The 27909-nt window shown below is 45.4% G+C and overlaps 1 protein-coding gene across 3 annotated transcripts in view; it reads right to left on the bottom strand.

Annotated features, from left to right (window-relative positions):
- Positions 1 to 4757: 4757 nt before the first annotated feature.
- ZNF827 (zinc finger protein 827) overlaps positions 4758 to 27909 on the bottom strand; it is a 171762-nt gene continuing 148610 nt past the window's right edge. Inside the window, exons 9-15 of one of the 3 annotated variants that reach the window (XM_088021028.1) lie at positions 24076 to 24213; positions 22435 to 22606; positions 21205 to 21371; positions 12876 to 13067; positions 12364 to 12541; positions 10303 to 10335; positions 8682 to 8767 (exon numbers count right to left, since the gene is read on the bottom strand). In XM_088021028.1, coding sequence (XP_087877154.1) covers positions 10320 to 10335; positions 12364 to 12541; positions 12876 to 13067; positions 21205 to 21371; positions 22435 to 22606; positions 24076 to 24213 — 863 coding nt within the window. In that variant the 3' untranslated portion in view covers positions 8682 to 8767; positions 10303 to 10319. Of the gene's footprint in view, positions 8768 to 10302; positions 10686 to 12363; positions 12542 to 12875; positions 13068 to 21204; positions 21372 to 22434; positions 22607 to 24075; positions 24214 to 27909 lie in introns of all 3 variants that reach the window. The other 2 variants (XR_015767772.1, XM_088021027.1) reach the window with 2 other exon arrangements.

The raw sequence follows: 27909 nt of genomic DNA, 5'->3' as shown, positions 1-27909 counted from the left end.
GCGCCAGATGCCTGGGAGATATATGTACAAAAGATACATGTATGAAAACAACTCCAGGCAAACCAAATGTAATCATTTTGTTCCTCTCTGAGGTCTGGCTGCCGACCCCTTTGTTGGACCCTCATTCGTGGTAAGTTGGTACCTCTGAGAGATACCAGGCACCTCAGAAGGCTGAGGGATGACTCTTCTCTTCTGGCCTCATTTGGGCTCTCATGTGGCTTCCCCAGGTCAAGGAGGCTCTCTGAGGTGGGAAGCAGCCAATGTCCCTGTCAAGTGACTTCCCCCTAATGGAGTCCTAGAAGAGCTCAATCCCATCACAGAAATCAAAAAGCAAACCCCAGAGGGCAGACTCTATCATATAGAGCCTTCACCTGCTTCTCATGTGCGACCCCTTCCATTCCGTAGCATCATGACCCAGCACTGTCCTTGGCTCTGCCCAACTCCAACCAGGGGGAAAGAGAGGAGCTTTGAGCTAACTCAGTAGGTTGGATATGTAGCCAACATTAGTTTAGAGGCCAAAGTGATGGCAATATTCTTGCCAAATATGATAATTTCATTGGACACCTATTGTTCCCCATCTCACAAACTCACCTTCTTAAGCCAGCCTCTGCTACAGTAACCAGCTATGGTCAGGTATAATTGACAGCCCCTGACCTTAGCTTCACCATGTGCCTCTCGAGTTCTGAACCATTGGCTTCTTTGTCACCTTTGTGGCTGCCTTTGGGAACCTACTCAGCCATTCTAAATCATGGCCAAACCTGGAAGTGCAAGGCAGTTAACACTCTGGGGCTACTCTAGCCCCTTCTTTCTTCCATCTCTTGGGCTGTCAATTCTGAGATACATTTACATGGCTTCTCATGAGAGTTTCTGGAGGGATTGCATCCCCCTGGTTCACAGCAATGACCAGCTGGCCAATACATCTGGGGTTGGCTTTCCCTTCTTATTTGCTTCACTCTTTCTAGTACCCCATTTTGTTTCTGGAATTGCTTCCCAAAATAAATCTCAGGGTTCTGCTTTTTAGGGGGATCTAGAAAATAGACTGGTGGGGGGAGCCTACAAATGCGATCAAACCCATTGCATGGAGAATGTTGTAACAGACATTCTATTTGAAGTGGGACGTAAGAGGACAGGGGTTTGTTGGTCCTTTATAATACACACTGAAAAGTCTGTGGACCACTAATTAGGAATTTCATTTAAAATTAAAATAAGAGCACACTGAAACCAAGTGATGGCATCCCCTGTCTAGAAATCTTTTAAGATCTGAAACACATTGCTCATTCTGGGGTGGTGTGGGTGGAGCCCTACATTCAAGCCAGAAGATGGCTAGATAAATTTCCCTGGTCCTAGACCAATGTTTTCTCTTGGCTTTAATTGTCTGCTGATGGGGATAGATCAGTTATTTCCCTGTGTCTCTGTAAACACATGGAGCCTTTCCATCCAGTGGAAGTCCCTGGGAGCTTTCATAATGTGTTTAGAGTTTGGGGGCTCAGAGTTTCTTGGATTTTTGTTGTTGTTGTTGTTTGTTTTGTTTTGTTTTGTTTTTAGAGAGAGAGAGAGAATCTCAAGCAGACTTCATGCCTAGCACAGAGCCCGACATGGGGCTCCGTCTCACGACCCTGAGATGGTGACTGGACCCTGAGATCATGACCTGAGCCAAAATCAAGAGTCAGACACCCAACGGACGGGAGCCACTCAGGCTTCCCGGGGGCTGAGAGTCTTCTTAAACAAGTGGCAGTATAAGCATATTTAGTATATTCTTTCATTGCATTAAATCTAAAATATGTTTTTGTCACAAGCAACTGTTTGCTGTTGTACAGAAAATAGTTGAACCGTGGTGGCAGAGAGCTCAGCAGTCACAGTCTTGCTAAGTCACCTGGCGGAGGCTGGAAACAGCCAGTGGGCAGAAGAAGGGGGCGAAGTTAGAGGAATGCAGGCTAGTCCTTTCCAGCCCCATCTGGTTACCTCTAACTCATCTAACCAAACTAAGTACCCACAGTTTGGTAAAAGATGTTGAAGCCACCCTCCAGATGACCGCAGGTGATCCAAGCATGATGATTTTGTGTTTAATCAGAAAAGAAACATTTTAGACCTCCCAAACTCTGAAGTGGGCAGAAAAATATTTTTAGCCATTTTTCTTACCCCCATTGAGTCTGTTGTTTGAAAACGTTGAGATGTCATTTTTGCTATGACTACCTTGCAAGGATTCTGCTTTGTGCCCGCTTTTGTTTCTGAGGCTGACTTTTGCTTGCTTAGAAAGAGTGACAGAATCATTGTTTACTTTATGTTACCTGCTGGGGGCGGGGAAGGGGTCTTATAGATCATTTAGTTCAACCTATAGCTTCTGAATCAGGCCTCAAACTCAGGTGATCTGATTCCATGGCAATGGCCTTCAGGGCTGGAAAAGACTATCTGTAATCCAGATAGTCTCACTAACGAGGGTAGAAAGCTACCTGTTAGGGCGTGGCACAGGGGAAAATAAGTTTGAAATGTGAATTGAGGTGGACTCTGGTCTGGGTCAATAATTCTATTGAAAACTAAGAACTAATTAATGAATACTTACCCGAACTCTTATCAAAATAGAAGTCCAAAGGGAATTCTTGGAAGTTGACTTTTTCCCCCCCTTTGCAGCTCTGACCAATGTGAGCAACATTTGCATGTCCTGTTTTATAGACCCAGCTATCAAGAAAGAATTATGAATAGGAGATCTGCTACCTCATAAAGAAGAGGTCTTGATTGATAACTTGAGGCCACTCAGACCCCAGACCGGGGAAGAATGGGTCCCCTCAGACCCCACAGTCACCACGCTTTATTTACCCCAGGGACTGCTTTACGTACACCTGCTTTGTTAGTTAATGGTAGTTATTTGCACAATAGACCTCATTTTGTGTAGGACTGTTCTGTTTTGAGAGAGTGGTATAAGTAAGAATGTTGGCTGGGGTCTCTGGAATATTTGTGGTTGATGGCTCTTTAGAATGGAGTCCAAATCCCCAAGGGCATTCTTTTATCCTGTGATTTTGCTTACAGGTTCTAAGGCACCCTTGGGAAGGATTCCAGTCTTCTTTCTGCAAGCACGATGTGGTCACCCAGCTGCTCTCCCCTTTCTTCCCTCTCTCCCCTTTTGTATGCCTAGAACTCCTCTTGGGTCTCCTTCCTCCCTGAAGACTGACAGCAGGGGCGGGTGGAGGGGTGGGGGGTACTTTGAGTTCTGTTTCAGCAACTAATGAGATGTGCCTTCTCCTTCAAATCATTCACAAGCCCCACATCACCTTCGGCAGGCAGGGGTTCTAATATGGTGCTTCTGTGGGTCAGGAGGTACCTGTGCTCATCAAACTCTGATATTTCTCCCCACGCTTCTGTCTGTGACCAGCCCTGGGGCTCTGTTAAATCATCAGGGAGTTTTTGGTGGCCAAGAAAAGGAGGCCTTGAGTCTTAATTTCAAGTATATTTATTTAACATGACAGTGGGAAAAGTATATCTGATTTCAGATTAAATTCAGGAAGGGGCCACATGACTGGCTTGGAGCCGCCCCGGTGCACCTGTTGCAATCTAGGTAAGCAGAGGAGTTGGTGGCCGTGGTCTGTTCCATCATGGATGGCTCCCATCCAGTCGTTCCTCAGTCACTGGAAGCCCATTAACGGGAGACCATTATGAAACTGATGACTATTTTCTTTGTATTTTGGGCTTTTCTCAATCACAGGGCCCATGGGAGGTAGGTGTGGGATCTAAGAAAAAAAAATGTATACAAAATGAAAAGCCACTCCAGCCTATAGTGCTGGCAAAAGCCAAGGAAGTCTGACTTAATATTTTCAGTGTAAATATCAGCCACCCCCAAACAAAACCGTTATTGAATCAAGTATGAGAACTCGATTCAATCACCGAAAAATAGCTATTGGATGAAAAAGTGAAGGGGAAAATAGTGTCTGATTAGTGACTGGTCATTTTCAAAGTGGCTCCTCCTATATCATCTCATTTTATGAAAAGTAAATTTGATCTTTTTCAGTGTTAGAGTGAATCAGTTCATAATTTCTTACAAGGAGCAAAGGACATTATATTTATAAGCATGCAAGCCGTGAACTAGGTAGAACATTCTCTTTTGCTGCTTTATATTTTTTATCAACCATCGCAGATTAATAGGGAAAATCTTTAAGGAACGGAACTTTAAAATGGATTTAAAAAAAAATATTGTTTGAACTTAAGTGTGCTTGTCATCTTTTGTTTTGGCCTCAGTTTCTTCCTCTGGTACCTTCCTTTGAATGGCAAATCATTACTTGCATTTGGATAGATTAGTATTTAGCTTACAAAATAGACCATTTCCCCCCTCATTAAAATCTCATAGTTGCCAAACTTCATTAGGATAAATGGAATTATTCATCTGTTTCCCCCCGCCCTTTGGCTATGGGGTCAGTAAAATGATGTTAAGCAGGAGAGGGTAAGGCTGGTGAACACTTTAAAATGTCACTAAGTAATTTCAGGAAGGAGCCAGTCTGCAACTGTACTGAATGATGGATATGCTCTCAGCCTTAATGGCTATTAATGACTTACATAATGACAGTTTGTATTATAACCATGGCTGTTCAAAACTTGCATTTTGCAATAGCTATAACTAGTCGTGGACATTTCCTAAACTTATTTAAAATACGCTGAGAAGTTAAAATGGGAACAAAGCAAGACAAATAAAACCCTGAGACTACCAAGTAGTCAAGGATGGCAACCAAGGAGGGGTGGGGGGGAGAAAGAAAAAAAAAAGAAACGAAGAGTATAGCCAACCTTTTTTTGTTTTAATTAGAGTATATTATACTTCCAAACTGGATACACTAGAAATTGGCAATGCAACATAAGATGCAAAGAAATATACCAGTTACTGTCAAAATGACCCTGTACAGCCTTGTAATGCAAAAAGCTTTATACAATACAAATTTTCAGTAATGTACACAAACCTTGACAGTATGATCATCTGAACATAATATGAGGAGTTAAAAAAAGGATAGAAGCAAGAAAGTGCTGAGAATTCTAACTGCAGTACTATATGGACAAATAAGCTAGCTTTCATTGAAGAATGCATAGTGAAAACAGAATTGAAGTTAGTTGGCAGGTGAATTTCTCAAAGACGTTAGTGTTTTACACGGAAAGGATATCTATGGAATAATCCTTCCCTGAGTATCGAACTGCAAACCAAATTCGGGGGTATATATTATCTCGGTGGAGTCTGAAAAATGCTGTAGATTTTTCTTTATTAATAACAATAATAATAATATAAAAAGTCAAACAAACTCCAAACACACCTTTCTCACTCAGAAAACTTTTTATAATTTACCAGAAAGATTGATGACTCTTTCCAAAGTGCTAAAAAAGTTGCCCAATTACATTAAGCATAACTAAGTCATTCAAATACAAGTTCAGTGGCAAGCAGTGAAATGCATGGCATTTGAGCAGTAAACATCTCCTTCCAACACCCCTCTCGATCTTGCAAGTTTCAACCGAGGACCTCATATTGCACACGTGGCATGCTGTAAAACCTGCAGTCCTAACTGTCAGGGCCACCCTGTCAGGTTTTTAACCTGCTGGTGCTTCCGTGCGATTAGCCTGTTCTGCCAGCCTCCGTGGGATCACCGGGGCCCTCTTCTGTCATCACTGAACTTGTAATTTTGAAAGCACATTATTAGCCAAGTGGCACAGTCTCCATTATATGGGGATAAAGACAGGACTTTTTTAAAAAAAAACCAATCCACCCATATGCCCAGTATTCTTGGAGTGTATTGTCCATAACTGTCTATAGTGTCTTTTATCGAGACATTGACATGGCGAGGTTGAACGATGCTTCTAACATAGCCAAGAACAAATGTCTCTGCTGGAGGATGACCGAGGGTTCGGGGGCCTTCCTGCCCTAGCTGGCTCAGCCTCCCTGCCCCTGGGCACATCTCCTTAGTGTAAACAGGTTTGCCAGGGCTGGAGTACTGGCAAAGGGAAGTGTAGCACACCTGCTAGGTCTGGGGGAAGAAGGGTGGGTATGGGGGTGGGGGAGTCCATGGTGTGGACCGACGGTACAGTCTTCTGGCTTCCTGTGAGAACTGTACCAAGTTCGAGGGGGCTTTCAGTGAAGCAAACTGACTAGAGGAAGAAAATCAGGGATGCTTTTATTTTCCCCTGGTGAAACAGATGAAAAGAAAAATCCCCACTCTAGGATAACACATGATGGAAAACAGCAATGCAGTAAGAAAGCATTCCTCTTGTACACCAGTTCTTCAATAGATAAATAATATATAAACTTTTATATTCCAAACGTTCCATTATTATACAAAGCACATTTCTTCCTGCCCTTTCAGCCTGTTTCATACTGGAAATTCTGTTGTCTTACAAATACAAGCAATTAAGATACTCGGCCAAAGATTTCTTTTCCTTTTCTTCTTTAAATCACCCATTACTTTTTTAAGATTCGCAAAGGGCTATGCAACCAATCCACATCTGCTTCTTGCTGCAATAAAGTGCTGCACATAAGTTGCCATTTTAATGACCACAAAATAAAAGCCATAAATAAGTATAAAGTTAGCCTCCTAGCAGGTTATATCTACCAGGCGTTAACAAAATGGAATACAGAATTATTAATAACATGGAGAATACCGCTGTAGCCAGACGATCTGCAAACACAAGGGAAACTTCTCAGGGGCATGAATTGAACCGTAGGACTAAAACAGCACCTTTTTGTTGGGTCGTTATAAGTCAAAGAGGTTGTGACAAAATTTTCAAACACACAGTCTACTCATTCCATAGAAAAGGTACATTTTCTTCCTTTTATTTTACCTTTTTTTTTTTTGCAGATGAGAAACAAAAACTAGTGCAAGACCAAAGCACTGTGCAAAACTGCCGTTTTTTTTTTTTGTTTTTTTGTTTTTTTTTGTTTTTTTTTTTAGTCTGAGCATTTATACCCAGAATTTATCCAAACCCCTTTAATCTCCTTGGCTGGATTTATCAACCATAAAATTTTTCACTCATACAATTTTTTTTCCTGCAAATGAATGGTAACCACTGAATTAATACATATATGTGTGTGTATCTGTATACACACACATATATATATGATCTGCCCTTAAAAGAATGATGCACTGTGTGTGTGCACCATACACATTGTATACGTATGGACACACACACCAAACACACTTAAGTTTTATATTGGCTGCAGTGCTGTGAGAGATTTCTTCCAGAGTGGACTCTCGGTTCTCGCATCTTCATAACCAAGAAGATCTGAGCATAACGAGAAGGTCTGACCACCTGGCCGGAAATCTCAAGCAGCACTGTGGGTGTCTACCAGTCCTTCATCGACTTAAGCACCAGGCCCTACCACTCTGTAGCCATAAAAGAGAGAGGGAAAGGTGATGAAGGAGCTCGGGGAGAGACTGTAACGGACGAACAACCCGGGAGGGAAAAGAATGTTCATCGCTGTTAAAGAAGCCAGCACGAAGAAATGTGCAACGGAAATGGCATGGCACACGACACACGGCTTTCTCTTTCAGAATCCACGACACCCACACACCCCATTCACCCAACAGAAAACAAAATGCACCAGTCTATAAGCGTACAAGTGCTGATTGCTATTAAGGACACTCTCTTTAGGGTTTAACAAGACAAAATTCCTTCCAGATAAAAGTACGGAGAAGGGCTGAGAGTGGGAGTGGGTGGTGGGGAGGCATGCCTCTGAAGGTGGAAGTATGCAGTAGGTCACCTCTCTGAAGACTGGATAAAGCAGCTTTCAGGTCAATGCAATAGGTATACACACAGAGCCAATTCTCTATTCCTTACTAAAGATATACAGTACACGTGGTTCAGACCCCGGGGGTCTGTAGGTTTTGCAGCAACGTACACCTGCTGGGGTTGTGTTTAAGTTTTGTGGGTTTTTGTTTTTGTTTTTTGTCTTTGTCTCTTTGTTTTTGGTACAGAACATGGCTGCCCTCAGACAGTCTCTGCTCGTTCTCTTAGTCCGAGATAGGCGAGGAAGGAGTGTTTGGGTGAGGGGATGCTGGGAGGCGCAGTCTGAGGTCGGGGAGGGTGGAATGTGAGATCCAAGTGGTTCTTGGGGTACAACATTGTCAAGGGAATGAGATGGGCAAAATCCGAGTTCCGGTACTTGTCAAAGCGCAAAGGGGAGCCGTTGAAGGCCAAAGCCTTGAGTGCCAGGTTGGGCTCGGAGCTACTGCCGTGGGCGGCCGACAGGGCCACGGTCTGCAGAGCCTGGGAGGCGGACATGACCGACAGGGGAGACAGGAGATTCCGGGGGCTCCCGACGACGAGGAGCGGGGCCCCGGGGCCGGCTGGCTCCTTGGGGGTCGCTGGGCCCAGGCCCTTCTTGTCCTCCTCGGGACAGTCCCCACTCTGGTGCTTCTTGACGTGGCGGCTGAAGACGAAAGGGTGTGTGGTCTTGAACAGGCACTCTTCGCAGCTGAAGGTCTGGCGGGGGGCGTGCTTCAGCTTCTTGTGCAGGTTGAGATTGTCCTTGCGCTTGCAGCTGTAGCTGCACTGGTCACAGTGGAAGGGCCTCTCGCCGGTGTGGACGCGCACGTGCTCGATGAGCTTGTTGGCGGTCTTGGACAGGTAGCCGCACTGGTCGCACTTGTAGTGGTTGCCGAGGCGATGCTCCCGGGTGTGCGTCTCCAGCTCCAGCTGGTTGGCCTTCACCGTCTGGCAGATCCGGCACTTGTACTCCATCTTGTAGTGGGTCTTGAGGTGGCACTCCATGGCAGCGGGGCGGTTGGTGGAATAAATGCAGAATGGGCACCTGCCGGGGGGTAGGGGGGGAAAGCAATGACAGGGAGGGTCAGCCGGACAGGCTCGGCGGCGGCCCTGCTTCTACCCTCCTCACCAGCCTCCCCTCGCTCCGCCCGCCCCCCCCCCGCCCCGCCCCACCACTCTGGAAGGCCTGGCCTGCCCCTGCCCAGCCCAGCCCTGCCCTGCCGCCTCTCCGGGGGGTTAAGATGACCCTCTGGGCTCTCTCTGCTGACAGAGCTGTCCCCGCTGAGGAGGAGCTCCGGCAAGGTACGCTCAGCCTACTGGGGGTCTCCTGGCTGGATTAGTGAGCACCAGCCCACGGGAAGGGGAGCACAGAAAGGGCGAGGAATACGTAAGCGGTTGCTCCCCTCCGTCCTCCCCACCCGTTCCCCTTGGAGCCCTCCCCGCTCCCCGCCAGACATAGCAGAGGTCTAAACCTCCTGACCTCCCCTCCTGATGGGAGCCACACAAAGAATCGACTTTTCATGCACCACACCAAGCACACGCAGAAAGGCTAAGAGTTTTGAAGAACAGCTTATAGGGGGAGAGCTACCTCCAGCAAACAGAAAGTTGTAGGGGTCAGAATCGTGCTTATTACAGGGTGGTTAGGATGAGAAGGCCTGTGTGTGTGTGTCTCTCTGTGTGAGTGTGAGTGTGAGTGTGTGTGTGTGTGTGTGTGTGTGTGTGTGTGTGTGTGTGTACAGAGATCTGTACTCATAAATCCTGTCTCCTACAGCCCTGGTTCTCCATCAGGGGAGGCAGATGAGGACCAGCACGGGGCTTGGGAGAGGGAGGCCCACCCACCAGCCCATCACGAATGAGGGATAAGGAGGGAGGGAGGCAACTGCTCTCTGGAGTTCGAAGACATTAGGAAAACATTATTCCATCGCAGAAATAATTGTAATCCAACTGGATCGTAAATTCTCGGTGGGCAGGACCATATCTTATATTTCTTCTGCGTTCTCTGCAGTGCTTGGTAGGCACTGATTCGTTACTGGATTGGTCTCTACACAGAATTTTGGCAGATTCTGGTCCCAGCTCCGTCACCTTTATCGGGCCATAGCTGGATATGCCCCGGGACAAAGCTTGGGCCTCTCCGTGGCTCGGTTTCTCCATCCTATGCAGGGAGGCTATGCCACCCCCCAGCCTCCTGGCTGTCCAGAGGGGCTAGGAGGAGCAGTGAGGGCATGTTTACAAATTCTGTTGAGCTTCTCTTTTGGAAGCTGCAAGGCTCAAGTTGGTGGCTGAAATGATAGCTGTAGCGTGTTTGCTCTCTTTCCCAAAAGAATGCAAATGCAAAAGTGGCTGCCTCAGCTCTGGCTTGGCACCTGCCAGGGCAGGGCCCTGGAGTGAATTGTCCTCTGAGGGTTTGGAGAGGTGTTCAGCAGAGCCCAACACAACCAAGTGCACCGTGCACTGCTCCTCAGCGCCAAGCTCGCCGTTAGCCTTTGAACCTCAGCTCACAGAAGAGTGCACACGAGAGAAATATAAAGCCCATTCCCAGGTCAGGTGCACACACAACCCCTACGCCAAGCTGGGCCTTACCTAGAGGAGTCTGAAACTCACCACTGTCCTGAGCTACGGCAAAAGAAAAATAATAGTATAATCTTATTTGATCTGCATTATGAACAGGATATAGAGTACAAGCAGTTCCATCACAGAAAAGCAATTTAGACATCGGCAGTCTGTTTCATTTTAAGAACATTTCTGTGACCCACAGCTCAATCTTTCTTTCGCTGCTCAGGCAAAGTGCTAAGGGTTTTCCGTGCTCCCGTTATTTATCGTAAAGACACTCTCTCAGGCAAATCAATTCTCTGATATGGCAAAGGGAAAACAAAACAAAACAAAACAAAGACTCACTGTATAGCCAGAAGGCATTATCAATTTTTTTCAAAGTATTCTTCTACTTGGTCATCCTAGAACATAAACTATTACACAGGGGACCGTTAGCACCACACGGGAAGTGTCTGGACCGGCAAAAAGCATCAGCATTCACTGTGCATTCTCCCCAGTGGGTCGGAGGCTTGGGACTCCGTAGGTCCCCAAGGCAAGGCTAACTGACAAAGCCACAACCGGCAGGGGCCGCAGAGTTAATGGGTGTGACTGGGCTACTGGGAAAGGCAATGAGCACTAGTCCAACCACAGAAATACATGGCTTTTTTTTTCCTTTTTTTTAAATAAGAGTATACAAGTATTTAGAAAGGGACAGTGGGAACAAACCAAATCCAATTCCCAAATAAGCTCTTGCTGGGCATTTCCCATTTACTGGTTGTCTTGAATTATAATCTCCCCTCCCCCATCCCTACAGGCATCCCCTCCCCCTCCCACTTAAGTGCCCCAAGAGTGAAACAAAATGGAATTTGACAGTAGGTGTGCTGCTCCCTGACTCCTCTGTTTGGGAAAGTTTTTGAGGAAGGTGCCTCTGACCAGGCAGGAGCCTGCAGAGGGGTCAACCCTGGCCTACCTCCAACACTTGACCCCCAGGGTCCCTTTGGGTCTCTCCATCCCTTGCCCATTCAGGAGAGTCATGCCAACCTCTCTGGCAATTTGTGAGTTTCAAAGATAAAAATGTTTAAAAACAAGAGGGTTTTTTTTCCCCTTGTGTCAAGTAAAATATAAATTTTCATTCTTTTAATGACATGATTATTTCAGCTAAACATGAATAATTATGCCTTGAAACTTGTGTGTCTTTCTGTATTCAACGACATATGCTTCTTTCTCTACTAGGTCCTAAGTGCCTTGTGAACAGGGGCTGATTTCAGAATCACCGGAAAGAATAAATTCTGGTAGTGCTAGGACATACATTTCCTGAGGGTAGAAATTATATTTTATTCCTCGTTTGCCCTTCAGCGCCTATTATCAAGCCAGACACACCATGCGTTCGGTAATAACTGATGGGTCTCACTTCAGACCAGAGGGCCTCTTGCAAATAGTAGTTAATGATGGTGCTTGTTGTCTAGGTCTTTGGGGATCTGTGAGTAACATGTGACTGGAAATGTCAGATCTCATGAAGGCTAGCCAGGGAGATCCCAATTGCAGTTCCTGGGAAGGAATAAGGCATGTTTGCAGGAAGACATGAGGCAAGTGATCTCTATCTGAAAAACACTGCCTCCTGTCTGTTCAAAAAGGCAAGGATCCAATATTTGGGGGTAGGGTGCAGGTGGGCTTGTTGTGATGCTGGTTTAAAAGATACATGGCAAATCATCTAAAAAAAATAAGTCACAGGTAGTGAAGGGCTGTGAGAGTGTAATGATTTACGCTCGGGGACACTAAGCCCCAAGTCCATAAAATCCAGTCCGAACCAAAGTCAAGCAGTGTAGGATGAGTCTACCCCCTGCATGCTGAGCTGTTCCAACATGTCTTCTTGCTTGCCAGGAATCCTGGGGAATTTGTGAAATGGATTCTCCTGCTGCGTCTGCTGACCCCCCCAGGGAACAGGTCTGATTCATATCCGGCTAAAGGTAGCAGAGGTGCCTGACTGACTAGCCCCATGCCAAGCTCTCCCTCTCCATGACCCCAAAATCTTCAGGGGAGGGGGGAGGGGGAGGGGCGGGGAAGGGTGTTTAATAACAACACAGTAAAAGGTTCTGTACTTGCTTTCCTTACTTGAGCCCACCGGTGGGGACAGTGTGGCATTTCTTATGCTCCAGCAGCTGTTCAGGTGTCTTCATGAACTTGTGGCACACGTCACACTCAAACATCCGGGTGATGAGGTGTATCTGCAGATGGCGCTCAAACATGTTCTTCGTCTTGCAGACAAAGTTGCAAAAAACACATTCGAACCCTGAAAGGACGGGAGCTGGGTGTACGGGTGCATGGGGCAGAGGGGTAGGAGGGCAGGAGGGGGACAGACACCCCCTGTTTCTCCTCTTCCCCAGCTATACCCTTTCAGGCACCGTTCCCTGCATCTCTGTGGCAAAAGGAGTCAAGTGTACAGCTCCAGAATCAATGTCACACTGCCCATCCATCCACCCCATATTTGGATGCAAATCAAGCCAAAAGAAATACAAATTTGAGGCGATGATAACATTATACTGTTCCCAGGCCTACTGTCTGTTTTCCAACATCACTCCCCTTGAGGGCTTATTTTTAAGCAGGCCAACCCACTCCTCCCTCACCTTTCTCTGGCTTTTCCTCACTGTTCACTGAGGGCTGACTCCCAGGCACGACAGAGATGACCAGCAGGTTATTCCCACTCTTGTTTTTCTGAGAGCTGTCTGAATCGTCTTTGCTGTTGGCCGAATCACTCAGAGCTGAGAGGGAGGAGGAAGAGGGGCTATTCGATTCACTGGGGGTCTTCCTGTCTTCTCCTGAAAAAACAAACAAACAAACAAACAAACAACCCCCCCCCAAAAACCCAGGTCTGTTATTTAGGAGATGATAACCCTCGAATAAGAGCAAGTAGGGGTGGGGGGGTGGGGGGGTCTCGCGGCTACATCATCATTCAGGGAAGACAGGGTGAGGTTCCCAGCTCTCCCAGGGCACCTACTGGGATCCCAGGTCCCCTCATCTACAATGATGACTTGTGGGACTTGGGAACTCTGTCAGGCTTTGAACACAGTATCTCATTTTATCTTCTCAAAAATCCAATGAGACACAACTGTTAGCACTCCTGGTTCACAGATGAGGGGAGGGAGGCACAGTCAGGGTAACTCGGCCTAAGTCACACACTAGGAAGTGGTGGAGCAGAGATTTCAGTTGGTCCTACTCCAGGATCCATGCTCTTCATGGACTGGACTCTCCCTCAAACCCAGGAGTAAACCAGTTGGGAGGCCATTAAAATTCAGTGTCAGGAGACTAATGCTTCCACTCAAGATGAAGTGTCAAGAGACTGGATTTACCATTGCTACCGAAACAACTAAAACAAAACCGGGCAAAATATATCAAACAATAGTTGTTGTTGTCATCGTTTTTTCCCCAAAATAGTTTTTACAACATTGGACATCAGGCTCTGAAGAGTGATCCCTGGGAGACAAGAAAGAAAAGAGGTGGCCCACTTCCTGCCTTCAGAGAGTTTACTTCTCAGGGTGCAGTGCAGGGGTGGGGAACTGCCCATCAGGCTCACTGAATTGAGGAGAGAGCGCTAAGGGTCTGGGGAGATCAACATTGCTGGACTTGGCGGGGCAGGGTGCCAGAGGGTGGCGAGCAGTACAGAGGAAAAACTCAAAAGACCTGCAGGGGGTCCCCCATGAATATTCATTCAGCAGAGTAGGGATCAGAGCACATGTGTGAGAAAACCCCCCAAGACTGGAGGGAAAAAAAGCCATGTGAAAGGCTCAGAAAACACTGTTATTTCCACTGGCCAGATTAGAAACACAATTCCCAGGGCATTGGGTAGGAAACTGAAGAAGATCTCTTAAGAGTGGGTAATGATTGGCCCTAGTTGGACCACTGCTTCAGACCTGCCTGACAAGTCACAAAAGCAAGACTCAAAGGAGTCAAATTTTCCAAGTAATTAACTGCATCCTAAAACAAAGGTCAAGAATTTTTATGGGAATATAAAATATCCAGCACCCAGCAAGGCTAATCACAATGTCTGACATCCAAACAAAAATTAGCAGGCATGCCAAGAAACAAGAAAACACAACCTAAAATGGGGAGCATAATTAACCAGTCAAAACTGACCCAGAACTGACACAGTTGTTAGAATTTGCAGATAAGGACATAATGTTATTATAACTATAGTCCATATATTGAAAAAGTTAAATAGAGATATGAAAGATATAAAAAAGATCCAAATCAAATTTCTAGAGATGAAAATTACAACGTCTGAGATGAAAAATACACCAGATGGGATTACCAGCAATTTAGACATGGCAGAAGATTAGTGAACCTTGAAGGTAATAATAATAGAAATTATCTGCAATGAAACAGAGGGAAAAAAGAATCATAAAAATGAAAAGAGCATCAGTGGATTGTGGGATGCCTTCAGGTAGCTTAATGTAAATTTAACTGCAGTCCCTGATGGGGTGGGAAGGGCAGAAAAATCTGAGAAGGCCAAAGCTTTTTCAAACTGGGGAAAACCATAAACCCACAGATCCAAGAAGCAAAATGAACCACACGCATAAGAAAGATGAAGAAATCTATACCAAGGGATATCAAAACCAGTGATAAAGAAAAAAAAAAATCCCTAAAGGCAGCCTAAGGAAAAAGGATACATTCTGTGTAGAGGAACAAAAATAAGGATGACAGCAGATTTCTCACGGGAAACAATGTGAGCAAGAAGTAGTGGAGTGCCATCTTTAAAGTGCTGAAGGGAACAGCTGTCAATCTGAGATCTCATACTCTGTAAAAATGGATTTCAAAAACGAAGCTTCCCTCCCCACCCAAAAGGGGGAAAGAATTCATCGCCAGCAGACGAGAATTACAAAAAATGTTAAAAGAAAGTCTTGAGGGCCCCTGGGTGGGTCAGTCATTGGGCGTCTGCCTTCGGCTCAGGTCATGATCCCAGGGCCCTGGGATCGAGCCCCGCATCGGACTCCCTGCTCCGTGGGAAGCCTGCTTCTCCCTCTCCCACTCCCCCTGCCTGTGTTCCCTCTCTGGCTGTGTCTCTCTCTGTCAAATAAATAAATAAATAATTAAGAAAAAAAATAGAAATTCTTGAGGCAGAAGGAAAATGACACCAAAAGTAAAAATGGATCTACACAAAAGAAGAGCACAGGAAATGTCAACTCCATGGCCAAATACCTGAGTTTTCTTATTTAAATCTCTCTAAAAGAGAATCAAAGTAATTTTGTTAAAAAAGAATAATGTCATAGAGGGTTTATAACATAAATAAGTAAAATATTACAGTGATAGCATAAAGGCTGGGAGAGGAGACAGGGAAGTATGCTATTGTGAGGATCTTACACTGCACATGAAAAGGTACAGTAGCACTCGAACATGTACTGTAATAAATTAACGATGTACATTACACACCCCAAATAACTGGAAGGTTCTACGCTGTTCATGGTTTGGGAGACTTGATACTGTTAAGATGTCATTTCTCCCCAAACAAGATTGAAGCAGCCCCATCGTTTTAGGTCAGGGTAGGAAATACAGGGAGACTGTGTGTCAGTTCCCTTCAAATCAGTCAATTAAGTAATCTAGTGATTGTAAACTCTAGAAATGAACTTTCTTTATCAGGAGATTTAAAAAAACAAATCATATATTATATATAAGCATAAAAAAGTCCAGAAGTAAACAAAGCTGTAATGGTGGTGACAGCTAGTGGGTGAAATTATCAGCGGTATGTTTGTTTTCTTTTATTTGGTTTTCAGAATTTTCTAAAGTGACCATAAATTGCTTGTCCAATTTAAAAATTTTTTTTAAAAGAGAAGGGAAGAAATATTTACCCTCTTGCAATGTTTCCAAGTCTTGCTCTCGGCAAAACTGCACTTATATCCAGGGAAGACAGTGCTTACTTCAGTTTACAATTTTAAAAATCTTGTTCCTAGCAGGACTGAACTTGGTTCCTGGAAAGACACTATGTGACCTCACTCACTGACCAAGGAGGGAGGGAATATGCCTTTAAAGTATAGACCCCCCTTGGTACAAGGAAGCTAGTGAAAGCTAGCACCATCCTTGCCAGTCTCTTATCTAAATATTTAACCAGGTTAGTCACATTTTGTAGACAAACAGAATATGTTCAGTAGGGGCCCTGAGTCTATTGCTTCACCAAATCCATCCTCTAAGATGGGTCTTATCCATAGAATCTTGCAAGTGATTATTTTAAATTAGTTTTTAGAGTTAAAACCTATCATTTTAATTACCATCTTTAACAATAGTGTCAAGTACCCTGAGGCTTAAGACACTGGGAAGAGCTGTCTACGTTAATAAATGTATAAACCATACAAGTGCCAGTGCAGCTGCTCTGTGAGCCGGTGTGGGGAAATAGCCCAGTCCACTCAAGCTGTGATCTCTACCCCACACCGCTTCCTCTGCTCTCAGTCCTCATCTCCCTTGGCTCTGTAGGGAGTGAGCCAGGGTGCCCTTGTCAACTCAGTCCATGGCTCACTGTGATCCAAGGGGTCATTCACTTTCAGTAGCACAAAGATTCTTGGTGAAGGACATCCGTGCTCAGGTAATGCAACCTCATACATTAGGACAGCCAGCTAAAGAGAACTTGAAAAAAACCTAAATATTTCATAATCTAACATGACACAAAATGATAAATTGAGACCATAAAAATTACCAGTTGTCTCGCTGCCTCAATATAAACACCATTACATTTTTGATGTACTTTTAATTTTTTTAGAAGTAAGCATATCTATTTTAAAATTGTTGTCGCTAATTGCATAGTAGTTAAGAATAAGGACTTCAGATCCAGAGTACCTGAGTTTGATTTTTTTTTTAAAGACTTTATTTATTTATTTGACAGAGAGAGACACAGCGAGAGGGAACACAAGCAGGGGTAGCGGGAGAAGCAGGCTTCCCGCGGAGCAGGGAGCCCGATGTGGGGCTCGATCCCAGGACCCTGGGATCATGACCTGAGCTGAAGGCAGACGCTTAACGACTGAGCCACCCAGGCACCCTGATTTGTTTTTTTAAGATTTTATTTATTTATTTGAGAGAGAGAGAGAGAGAGACAGTGAACAAGAGAGCACAAGCTGGGGGGGAGGGGCAGAGAGAGGGAGAAGCAGACTCCCCACTGAGCAGGGTGCCCTACGTGGGGCTTGATCCCAGGACCCTGGGATCATGACCTGAGCCGAAGGCAGCAGCTTAACCGACTGAGCCACCCAGGAGCCCCCAGAATACCTGAGTCTGAATGCCACCTGTATCATTTGATGGCTGAATGACTTAAGAGAAAGGATTTAATTTAGTGCTTCAGTGATCTCATCTTAAAAATGGGGTTAATATCAGCAGCCTCATATGTCTGTTGTGGGGGTTAAATAGGTTTTTATATATAAAGCACCAAGAACAATGCCTGGCTCATTGCACGCATTATAGAAGAATGTATTATTATTATTATTATTATAAAATATAATATATAATATTTATAAATAATAATAACAATCACTAACACTGTATTTTCCCATGCTGGTACATAGTTGGCTCTCAAAATTTATGAAAATAATTATTAATTAATGGTTTTAAATGATAGTATTAGGGGCACCTGGGTGGCTCAGTCAGTTAAGTGTCTGACTCTTGGTTTCAGATCAGGTCATGATCTCAGGGTTGTGAGTTTGAGCCCCGTGTCCAGCTCTGCACTCAGTGGGGAGTCTGCTTGGGATTCTCTCCCTCTGCTCCTCCCCCTGTTCACTCGCACGCTTGCTCTCTCTAAAATAAATAAATGAATCTTAAGAAAAGAAAGTTACAAATCATATGTAACTCTTAAAAAAAAAAGAAAATTAATGTTCCATTGGTTGATTTTTTTCCCTATGGAGATACTCGCAGAAGAAGGATTACGGAGTTACAGGCATTTTCAAGCCTCTTGGTCTATACTACCTAAGTAGTTTTCAAAAGTTCTCCCACTCTGTAGGGTCATGGCCATAAAAGTATCAGCAGCATCCAGTGACCATGGGTAATGCTGTAAAACACACTCCTAATGCAATCGGTGAAACGTAAGCCACTCTTGAGTTTTAATTTGATGGCTAGTGAGGTCAAATATTTTTCCTTTTGTTGAGTGGTTAGCTTTTATTTCTTTAATTGTGTATTGACTGTTTATGTCCTTTATAAATTCTTCACTTAGAGACCTGAAGGGTTTCTTACCAGTTTATACAAATTTTCTATGCAGTAAATGTATCAGCCTTTGTCATTTTTACAAACACACTTTTCAGACTGGTTTTTTGGTTTTGTTTTTCTTCTCTTTTCCTTTTCTTTTGCAAAGAGAAGAAGATATTCTTATGCCTCAAATCTCTTGATTCTTCTCTTTTGCCATTTCTTGAATCACTTAAGCTTTCACAAATCCTCACTCTGGAAGTCTGATAAACATTCTATTTTCTTCAAACTTTTCTAGGGCTGATTTGTTAATGGGGATTATGTAAGTCGTCTGATATCTATTTTGGTGTCGGTGTGAGGTAAAGTATTGATGGTTGTATTTTCCAAATAGCTATTCAGGTTCCTCAGTGCTGTTACTACAGCATTTAAACATTGCAGCAAAATTTGCATCGAGGACATCAGGAGCACCAGAGGGAATATTTTTCCCTTGTTCTCTGCAGACACAAAGAGCGAGGGAGTGGGAGCAAGAGGGTAAGGAGGGGTCACTGGGAAGAAACTACCTAAACAGAGGGCAGTTCCTCAGATACCCACCCAGCACCCTGCTCACAAGTGTGCCCCGCGTAAGAGTAGCCGGGAAGGAAGTATAGAAAGCACAGGGATTCTGTGGGAGACAAAGCTCATTCTGTAGATCACAACTTCACATCTATAACAAGAAAGCACTGCAGATTTCCTAAGGGACTGAAATAAAAGGTGCCCATTCCTATGACAGGTAAATCATATCAGAGAACAAGGTCCACAGAATTAGAGAACCTTATGCCTGTTGGGCATCTCCTGCACGTTCAAAAAGTCAAGGAATGGATGAAGGCCCAGGGAAGTTAAATGAGTTTCTACATTTGCAGTGCTATTTATGGTAACATGGGGTCTAGAACTAGGATCTAGAATTCAAAGTGTGTTTCCCTCCATCCCAAGTAACTTCTTCCACATAGATTACATGCATAAGTCAGTAGACTCTCAGGGTTCAGTAAGGGCCATGTTGGAATAATTTTCTTGCTTAACACACACAGATGTGTGAAAATGTGCTTGCACACATATAATCATTTACCGGATGAACGTTTACTCCCCACTTACACGGTGCAGGCACTGGCCCAGGGGCTCAAGAGACAATGGCAACTTAGATAAGCTTCCTATTCTCAGGGATATATAGTATAATATGTATCACATAGCATATATACTGCTTTATATCATAACTTTATAACTATACAGCTTATTAATTAACAGATTTAGATGGACATATCTTGGGTCAAATTCAAACACTTCAGAACAGCAACTGCATGCAAGAAATCCTCGCTGTGAAGACCATTAGCTTCTAAAAGGGGTCCTTTGGCCAAATCTGGCCTCCTGCTTTTGTAAATAAAGTTTTATTGGAACACTGCCAGGCCCGCTTTTTTGTGTCTTGTCTACTCTACTTTCAAATTTCAGCTCATTCCAATGAATGTAGTGACAGAAACTGTATGGCCTGAAAGCCTAAAATATTCACTATCTGGCCCTTATGAAAAACAAAACAAAACAAAACAAAAAACCACCAAGCTCTGTTAGTTTCCCTGGCTAAAAAAAGCCTATAAAAAGGTTATAACCTTATTCCCTAATAGCAGCAGTGTTAAAGGCTTCTACTGTATTAAAAAAGCAACTTCCTTAATGCATTTCACTCTGGCTCTCTGTGGTAACAAATGGGAATATTCTTCCCAGGTAGACAAGGAGCCCCTCCACCTCAGAGGGAACAAGATCTGTGTTCCCAGTGGCAGTGAATGTGTTTGCATTGGGTATTTGTGAATGTGAAGTTTCTATCGATGACAATGAAGTGATTCTATATCCAACTGCTTTCCAGCCATTATGGTTTCTATGGTTTCCTTGAGGTGGGGTGGTGGTAGGGGGGCTGTGGCCTGGAGAGAAGGTTCTTGACTGGGTTTAGACACACTTGGGGTGGAGAGGGTTAGAAGAATAGGAGAGTCACAGAAAAGAGGGGAAAAAAGAATATCTGAAAAGCCAGTGGAAATGGAAGAGAGGCTGGCCTTTCCCTTCATTAGCCACTCCAGAAATGTTGAATTTAGTTTGTCTTTGACATGGCTTTCCCAGCTCACCTGCTGCCCATGGTGCTAATGTGGTTAAAGCCAGATAACCAACTGTAAAAATGGCACCTTCTCACCCAGCATAAGGGCTCTCTGCAGACCTCCAAGTCATAGCTGCTCAACTTACGACAAAAGCAAGCTTTTATTGCTGTCGGCACCACGGAACCAAGGCGGCCGGTTAAAGCACAGAGAGCTCCTTCTAGGCCGAGCATGTGGTCAGCACAACTGTCCAGGAAATTCCCCTTACCCAAATCCTTCAAGTACCAATCATGCCAGTGGCTGAGCCAACACCCAGGGCTGGCCGTTAGCAACATCAGCTTGTAATCTGTAAGCACCACAAAATGCGGGGGGGGGGAGGGGGGTGAGGGGAGTGGAGGGGCTCCTCCTCATTCTCACTTAATGACTCCACACTGGTGTCATTTGTAACCCTCAGTTGTGAGAGGATAATTGCATGGTGAAGTCACAATGTTAACATCATGAAAAGGAAGACGTTAACCAGAATGGCAAGAGCCTTAAATGAAAGGTGAACCCTGGGCAACGTGGCTCTGCTACCCTGGGAAAGTCCTTCCTTCGGAGGAAGGAGAGGTCCGTGTCGCCCGGTGATGATGATGCATCTGCCAGGTGGGCAAGCACCCTGCGGTGGTTGGGGATGGAGGAGAGAAGGACCGACAGTGATGGTCACCTGTGTGCTTGGTGCCAATGTGAGCCTTTATCTCTGCTTCCTCCATGGTGACAAAGTCACAGGCGGTGCAGCAGATGGAAAACATCCACTGCTCCTTGTCCACGTGGAGTGACATGTGGCTGACAAACTGGACATTGAGCTCGGTCTCAAATCCACACACATGACAGCTATATGAGGGGACGACAAAAAAAAAAGGGTGGGGGGGAGAGAGAAGAGTGATACTTTGCGGTCCACTCAGAAAACTGGACTCTAACACACGTTTTTCCTCCCGCCTAAACGTTTTGCATTAGAAAATTCTTCGGCTTTCTGGGATGCCTCTGCAGTAGTCACCGTGCCAAACGGATTAAGTGCCGGCATAACATAACAATCCCATACACGCTATAATCATAATCATAAAGTTAATTAAAAATTACAGATTCCAGATGCCACACATCACCTTACTGATTCCTTCGGGCAAAGAGATGTGGTGCAGCTTTGCCAAGATATTAGCGGTGCTGACACACTGATAAATTCGGAGCACCCAGCATACCCAGTGAGCCTCTCTCTGGCTCTGGAAACCTTCGGTGTAGCAATGAAGGCACATGCAGGTCCTCGGATGGCACTGCAAGCAGGAGCAAGTCCTGTCTATGACAGTTCCCAATAGAAGCCATCCATCCGTGGAGACGTTCCACACAAAAGCAAGTTTCCCCCAATCTGTATGGCCTGCCTCTTGGGCAAGATGCTGACCCTTGGGATTTTATAGCAACCAAACCAAATACTGATTCATGGTCAAATGTGGAAGGGAAACATAAAATTCCAGGTACTGAAGACAACACAACCAAGGGAAAATATGCAATGCTTTCAGAGCAATTTCCCCTGAGTTTTCAGATTTATTTTTCCTACTCTTTTTCTCCGTAGGACAATTCTCAGGGAGCAGCAAGGTGCTCTGTTACAAAGATGGAAACTTCCCAGCTGCACAAACCTAAAAGCTCATAATCCCAGGAGCCCTGCCGCTCTCTGGAGCTCCAGCCCAGAGAGCCACCTCCGAGACCATTTCCCTTTCAATTAATTCTACTAGGGCCACCCAGGCCAAGAGAGGAGTCAGCGCAGCTTCTGGGTTCAGTCTAAGCAGAGCAAATATTACAACGAAGGTTTGCACTGTGACTGAGGAGAGACATCTCATCACGTAGGCCCTAGACACGGGTGGGGAGTGTTCCCAGAAAGTTGGGCACGGTTCCATTCACCGCTCACCTGTAATAATAAGGGTGCTTCTTCCCATCACTGCCTTCAGAGGTGACGGCGCTGACGATATCCTCCGTGTCCGTGCTCACCAGCTTCACTGAGTGGACGGTCAGGTGCTGGTTCAGGTTTGCACGGCATTTGGCCGCGTACGGGCACAAGTGGCATTTGTATTTTCTTTCCTCTGCGGGGAAAGGAAAGGGAAACAACCCAAACTGCTCTTAAAAATGAACACCCAACACCTTGCAAGCGGCCGCTTAGAGCTCTCCAGGAAAGGAGGGTTCAAATCTCATTTCACATGGGGACCAAGGGAACCCCTAGGAATTATAAGTATCTAACAGTCTCTATCCAGCAGGTCACTGCTGTATTTATCATCAGCACTTTCAAAGATTAAAGCAAGTCCCAGGACAACTGGACCATCTGCTTTTTCTTAGACATCCACAGGTCCTTCTTCCTGCTAAGGGGAGCCCCACGGGAGCTAAAAGAATATTGTGTATGTGTGAGTGTGTGTGCGTGCACATACTCCCCACGTGTCAGCTGAGGGTGGGTGCTTGGCTGGAGAAAGGGGAGGGTAACACAGCCTTTCTGGGACTGGTGTAAGAGAAGCCCCATCATTTTCCCTAAGCTCCAGGCCTACAGCAGCCAAGAAATCAAAAACTAATGAAATTAAAGGTGGCAAAAAATGACTCATGTGAAATAATTTAATGGGAAATTTTCATTTTAAAATTAAAAATTCCAATTTATTTCTTAATGAAAACCCTCTCGTAAAACTGACAACGTTTCAGGACTCTCTGCAGAGTGGCATTCTGAATTCATTCGATTCATCAAGCAAATTACAGTAAAAGGAGCAGGCTTTGCTTTCATTGTGCAGATAAAGGTGGCCGACGGGGGCAGAAAAAGCCAAGAGCAAGTTCATTTTCTATCCCTGATTCTTACTTTGTATTACTAGGCTTGGCTTTAAAGAATACCCAGTCTTATCTACTTCACAGCAAAGAATGAGGAATGAAGTTTTTCTCCAACAAAATATAAGGCATCAGCATTATTCCTACAGATAGTCCCCCACATTTGAAGTGCTGGCGGCCCGGGACTTGGTGGGGTTAGGGGAGGAGCCCTGCGGTGCAGATAAAGTACAGTTCTTTCTTTCCGGGAAGAAGGAACTGATTTTCGTTGCATTAATTAAGTTACTATTTATTCCACCTTTATCCTTCCTTAATTTGGTTGCCTTCCCTTTCGCAACACGCAGAATCAAGCACATTTCTCTACTATTACATGAAGGTAAAGATAGCAACTGTTTCCCCATCAGCGGCTCCCATTTACCACGCTAAGATGAAACCAATGAGACCGGGGCGGGGGGGGGGGGGCAACCCCATCCCCCGCACCCTCAAAATGAGAGCGGTATGGTGCTCAGAGTGCCGGAATTTTACCCGGATACACCTACATGTGTCTCTTTTCTCACCAATCCTACTTTCAATATAAATAAAAACCGTTTCCAGGGCCTTCTTTGAACGGGCCAGGTGCAGTGGCTTGAATGGTCAGGACAGAAACATTTCCGCCACTTCCTGTTATAATTCTCTCAGAGAAACTCAACTTCTTGAGAAGAGAGAAGCTGGTGATCCAGAGTGTCAAAGGCATCCGAGTGAGTTCCTGACTCACCTGTGTGCAGCGAGAGGTGTCGGGACAACGTCTGCTGTCGGCCAAACACTTTTCCACACACGTCACACGGGAAAAGCTGGTCATTGAATTTCCAGGATGGCAATCCGTTTCCTGCCTCTAGTACTATCTTTTCTGTGTCTGGGCCAAAAGAGCAAAGCATCATGAGGGGTAAACAAGGCATCATGAACAAATTTCATTTTAGTCAATATTCTTCAGAACTTTAGCAGAGGCTTCCTTCTGAAGAATGTGGCTGGTAACTGCCAGTAAGTCCCAGTAACCTCTGGTCTTTGTGTTCATTTCCTGTTTCTAAGAAGGCTGTTCTTGAAAGTTGTGGTGGCAAATGGATTCCAGTTCTAGCCGAGTCTCCAGTGTTTTCTCTCTCTGTCACTAAAGGTCAGCCAACCAAACCCTCCAGTAGGTTGGTAGCATGCTTTAGCACTGTGTGCAGTATACAGTCGGTACTCAATATTTGCTAAGTGAGCGAATGGTTGAGTGGCATGTTAAAACTCCAGACATGCACACTCTTGCCACAAGATGGTAAATAGAGAGTGCCAAATCTCGGATTCTTTTTTTTTTTTTTTTAAGATTTTATTTATTTATTTGACAGAGAGAGAGTGATAGCGAGAGAGGGAACACAAGCAGGGGGAGCGGGCGAGGGAGAAGCAGGCTTCCCGTGGAGCAGGGAGCCCGACGCGGGGCTCGATCCCAGGACCCTGGGATCACGGCTCGAGCCGAAGGCAGACGCCCAATGACTGAGCCACCCAGGCGCCCCTAAATCTCGGATTCTGATGGGAAAACAAATAGTTCAATCCTTTGAAGGAAATGCACTTCCACTGCCCTTTCTGAAGAAAAGTTTTGCCCTATGTTCTGGGTTGTGCCAAATCCTTAACGAGGAACCTAAGGTTACACAGACTCGGTGATGACAACTGCGTCCTACTTGCTATGTTTGTGTCCCGCCCCCGCCCAAATTCATATGTTGAGACCCTAATGCCCAAGGTGCGGGTATTAGGAGGTCACACCCTGGGAAATGACGGGGTCGCGAGGGTGAGCCTCATGAATGGGGGTGAGCCTCTTATAAAGGAGGCCCCCAGAGAACTCTCCGGCCCCTTTTGCCATGTGAAGACCCAGCGGGCAGTGGGCAGTGTGGGGCCTGGAGGAGGGCCCTACCCCACCGTGCTGGCACCCTGATTTCAGACTTCTGGCCTCCAGAACTGTGAACAATAGACTTCTACTGTTAACTACAAGCTAGCCTGTCTGTAGTATTTTGTCATAGCAAACTCAATGGATGCAGACGCTACTCCACCTAACACTCCCCAAGGCAGGAGGGCACAACTAGAATTTCCCCGAAGGTCTCATCCAATTAGGGAAAGTGATGAGTGCTGCCAGTTATCTGTACATAATTCACAGCCATGACTGAGATGTGTGGACATTAATACATCCTCTTGTCATCTTAAAAAGTTTTTATTTTCTCATCATCATCCGCAGGGTTCCTTCCGATTTTCTCATCTCTGTTTCTTCCCACTGAACTCTAAATGGGCTGCACAGACATAACTTCTACAGTAATATAAGGAGACAGGTGTCAGAGAGAATACCAAAAAGGACTGAAGGGGACCCTTGTCTGGGCCACTAAGAGGCCTTTAAAGGTCTCACTCTGAAGAACAAGACAATTTACTGAGTTGATAGCTTGTCCTTTACCTCGGTAAATGATCGTGAATCTCTTTAAAGCACACCAGATGTTGCTTTATGGAACCGGATGCCAAGCGGCGATAATTAAATGGTAGAAAGAACTTTTCGGAAGATCCATGCAGATGAAAATGCTCAGACTACCGGACAGAGACCTCAGAAGGGAGAACTTTATTTCCCACAGTTTGGTTAAAACTGCACCCCAGATACAGGCTTGCACCTGCATTTGGGCGAGTGGGCGGGACCAGGTTTTGTTTGAATGCGGATTTGCCAGATAGTGTAATCTAAGGATGAGCAGAAACCAATACGAGTATGTCTGGTGGGGAGGGGGGTGGGGGATGATGGGGGCATCGCAGTCCTGTTTGCTCTGAGGCACCTGCCAACAATCCCAATGCTGATAAGGCACATTTACTGATTTATCTGTGTTTCTTAAAACACAGCTCTTTGGGCCTCAGGGAGAACAGCCAGTCTTCTTAAAGCAGGATGGTGGGACTAAAACCCTCCCGGGGGCGGGGGATAAGGGGCAGAATCCGGGGGGGAAGGGGGTAGACGAAAAGTGAGGTCCTGGCCACTGAGCTGTGGAGGACACAAGAACCACTCTCAGATGACCGTCCTTGAGCCCAAGCAAGCAGTGGCCATTTCAGCCATGAGAGGGTATTTTAGTAGTTCCTTTTAAGTGTGTAATCAAAATGGTGCTTCAAAGGAGGGCACCAGTCATACTTATAAGGAGAGGTCAAGAGGGTACCGGGTCTTCCAATAACATTCACAACAAGGATGAATTAATTGGGTCACGTACCAAACAAGTTGATGCAATTAAAAATAAAGAAGTCTCCTAATAATTCTTTCAAGTGTCAAGTCGCACACTTGAGAAGTTGACGCATCATAAGAAGGCCACTTCCCTCCACGGGCCTTAGAAAACTATTAAAACTATGAATATTTGCTGCAGCAAAGGTGGGAAGCACACCCTCCAGTCACAGTGAAGCCGCCAGAGGCTTCAGGACCCGGCCAGGACCCGAGCCCTGTCTACACCAGCTCCTCTCCCCACGAGCAGCCACCTGTTTCCACTTCACAGGCGGGAACAAGGAACCACAGGCCCTTTGCAGCTGGCCCACAACATGACCTGGAAATCATAGCCAGGTGAGGCTCCAGGTGGTGGAGGGCAGTGCAGAGGGGAGCATTGTTTTGACAAAACAAGCACCAAGGTAATGGGCCTGCTCCTCTCCTCATGGAACTGCAAGGAAGCTTGTGCAAGGGGCCACTCCAATACCATGTGAGAAACTGCAGAATCTTTTTGGATTCCTGCTTCCCTCTCTCTTGTCACAGTCAGTCACCAAAAGCTGTCCCTCTGGTTCTAGATGGAGATCTGAATGTGATGAGCACCTAGCAAGGACAAGCTTGGGAAGGTCTACGGTCTGCCTTTCCGAAGCAGGACTGGCCCGCATTACCCCTGAGAATTGTCAGCAGGCTCTCAAGGGGCATGCCAGAACAGAGTAGCTCCTTCTGTCTCTTGTTCTTGATGACTGACCATTATCAGAAATAGTTCATGATCCTGGGGCGCCTGGGTGGCTCAGTCGGTTAAGCGTCTGCCTTCGGCTCAGGTCATGATCCCAGGGTCCTGGGATCGAGCCCCGCATCGGGCTCCCTGCTCTGCGGGGAGCCTGCTTCTCCCTCTGCCTCTGACCCTCCCTCCTGCTCGTGCCCTCACTGGCACGCTCTCTCTCTCTCAAATGAATACAAGAAAAAAATCTTTAAAAAAATATTTTACGATACTTAAATTCTGAGCCTATTGATAAAGAAATATGTATAAAAACGGATACGTAGGCCTGTACTAGTCTCTGTGAATTAGCAATAGTGACTGCAACCCCACATTAGGGAGGCCACTGTGGGGACAGCCGCAGCGGGTATCCTGGTCCATAGATGCAGACACCCAGCTCCATCGCTGTCCTGGGACCCGACTGAGTTGGCGTGGCTATCACTGCGGTCATAGGCTGCAAGTTTAACAAAAAGATTTCATGTTCTGATTTGTGTGTGTGTGTGTACAACACTGTGGAAGCTAAGACTGACATATTTTTTTAAATTTTATTATGTTAAGATTGACATATTTTTATGTAAAGTTTTTCTATTATTTGATTTTTTAAAAACTCTGGAAAC

This window comes from Eumetopias jubatus, unplaced genomic scaffold, assembly GCF_037043125.1.
Source record: "Eumetopias jubatus isolate StellerSeaLion01/CBP00866 unplaced genomic scaffold, mEumJub1_p1.0 scaffold_2, whole genome shotgun sequence".
Taxonomy (NCBI): domain Eukaryota; kingdom Metazoa; phylum Chordata; class Mammalia; order Carnivora; family Otariidae; genus Eumetopias; species Eumetopias jubatus.
Note: the sequence above shows the minus strand (reverse complement) of the source record. Positions and strands in the feature narration are given on the sequence as shown.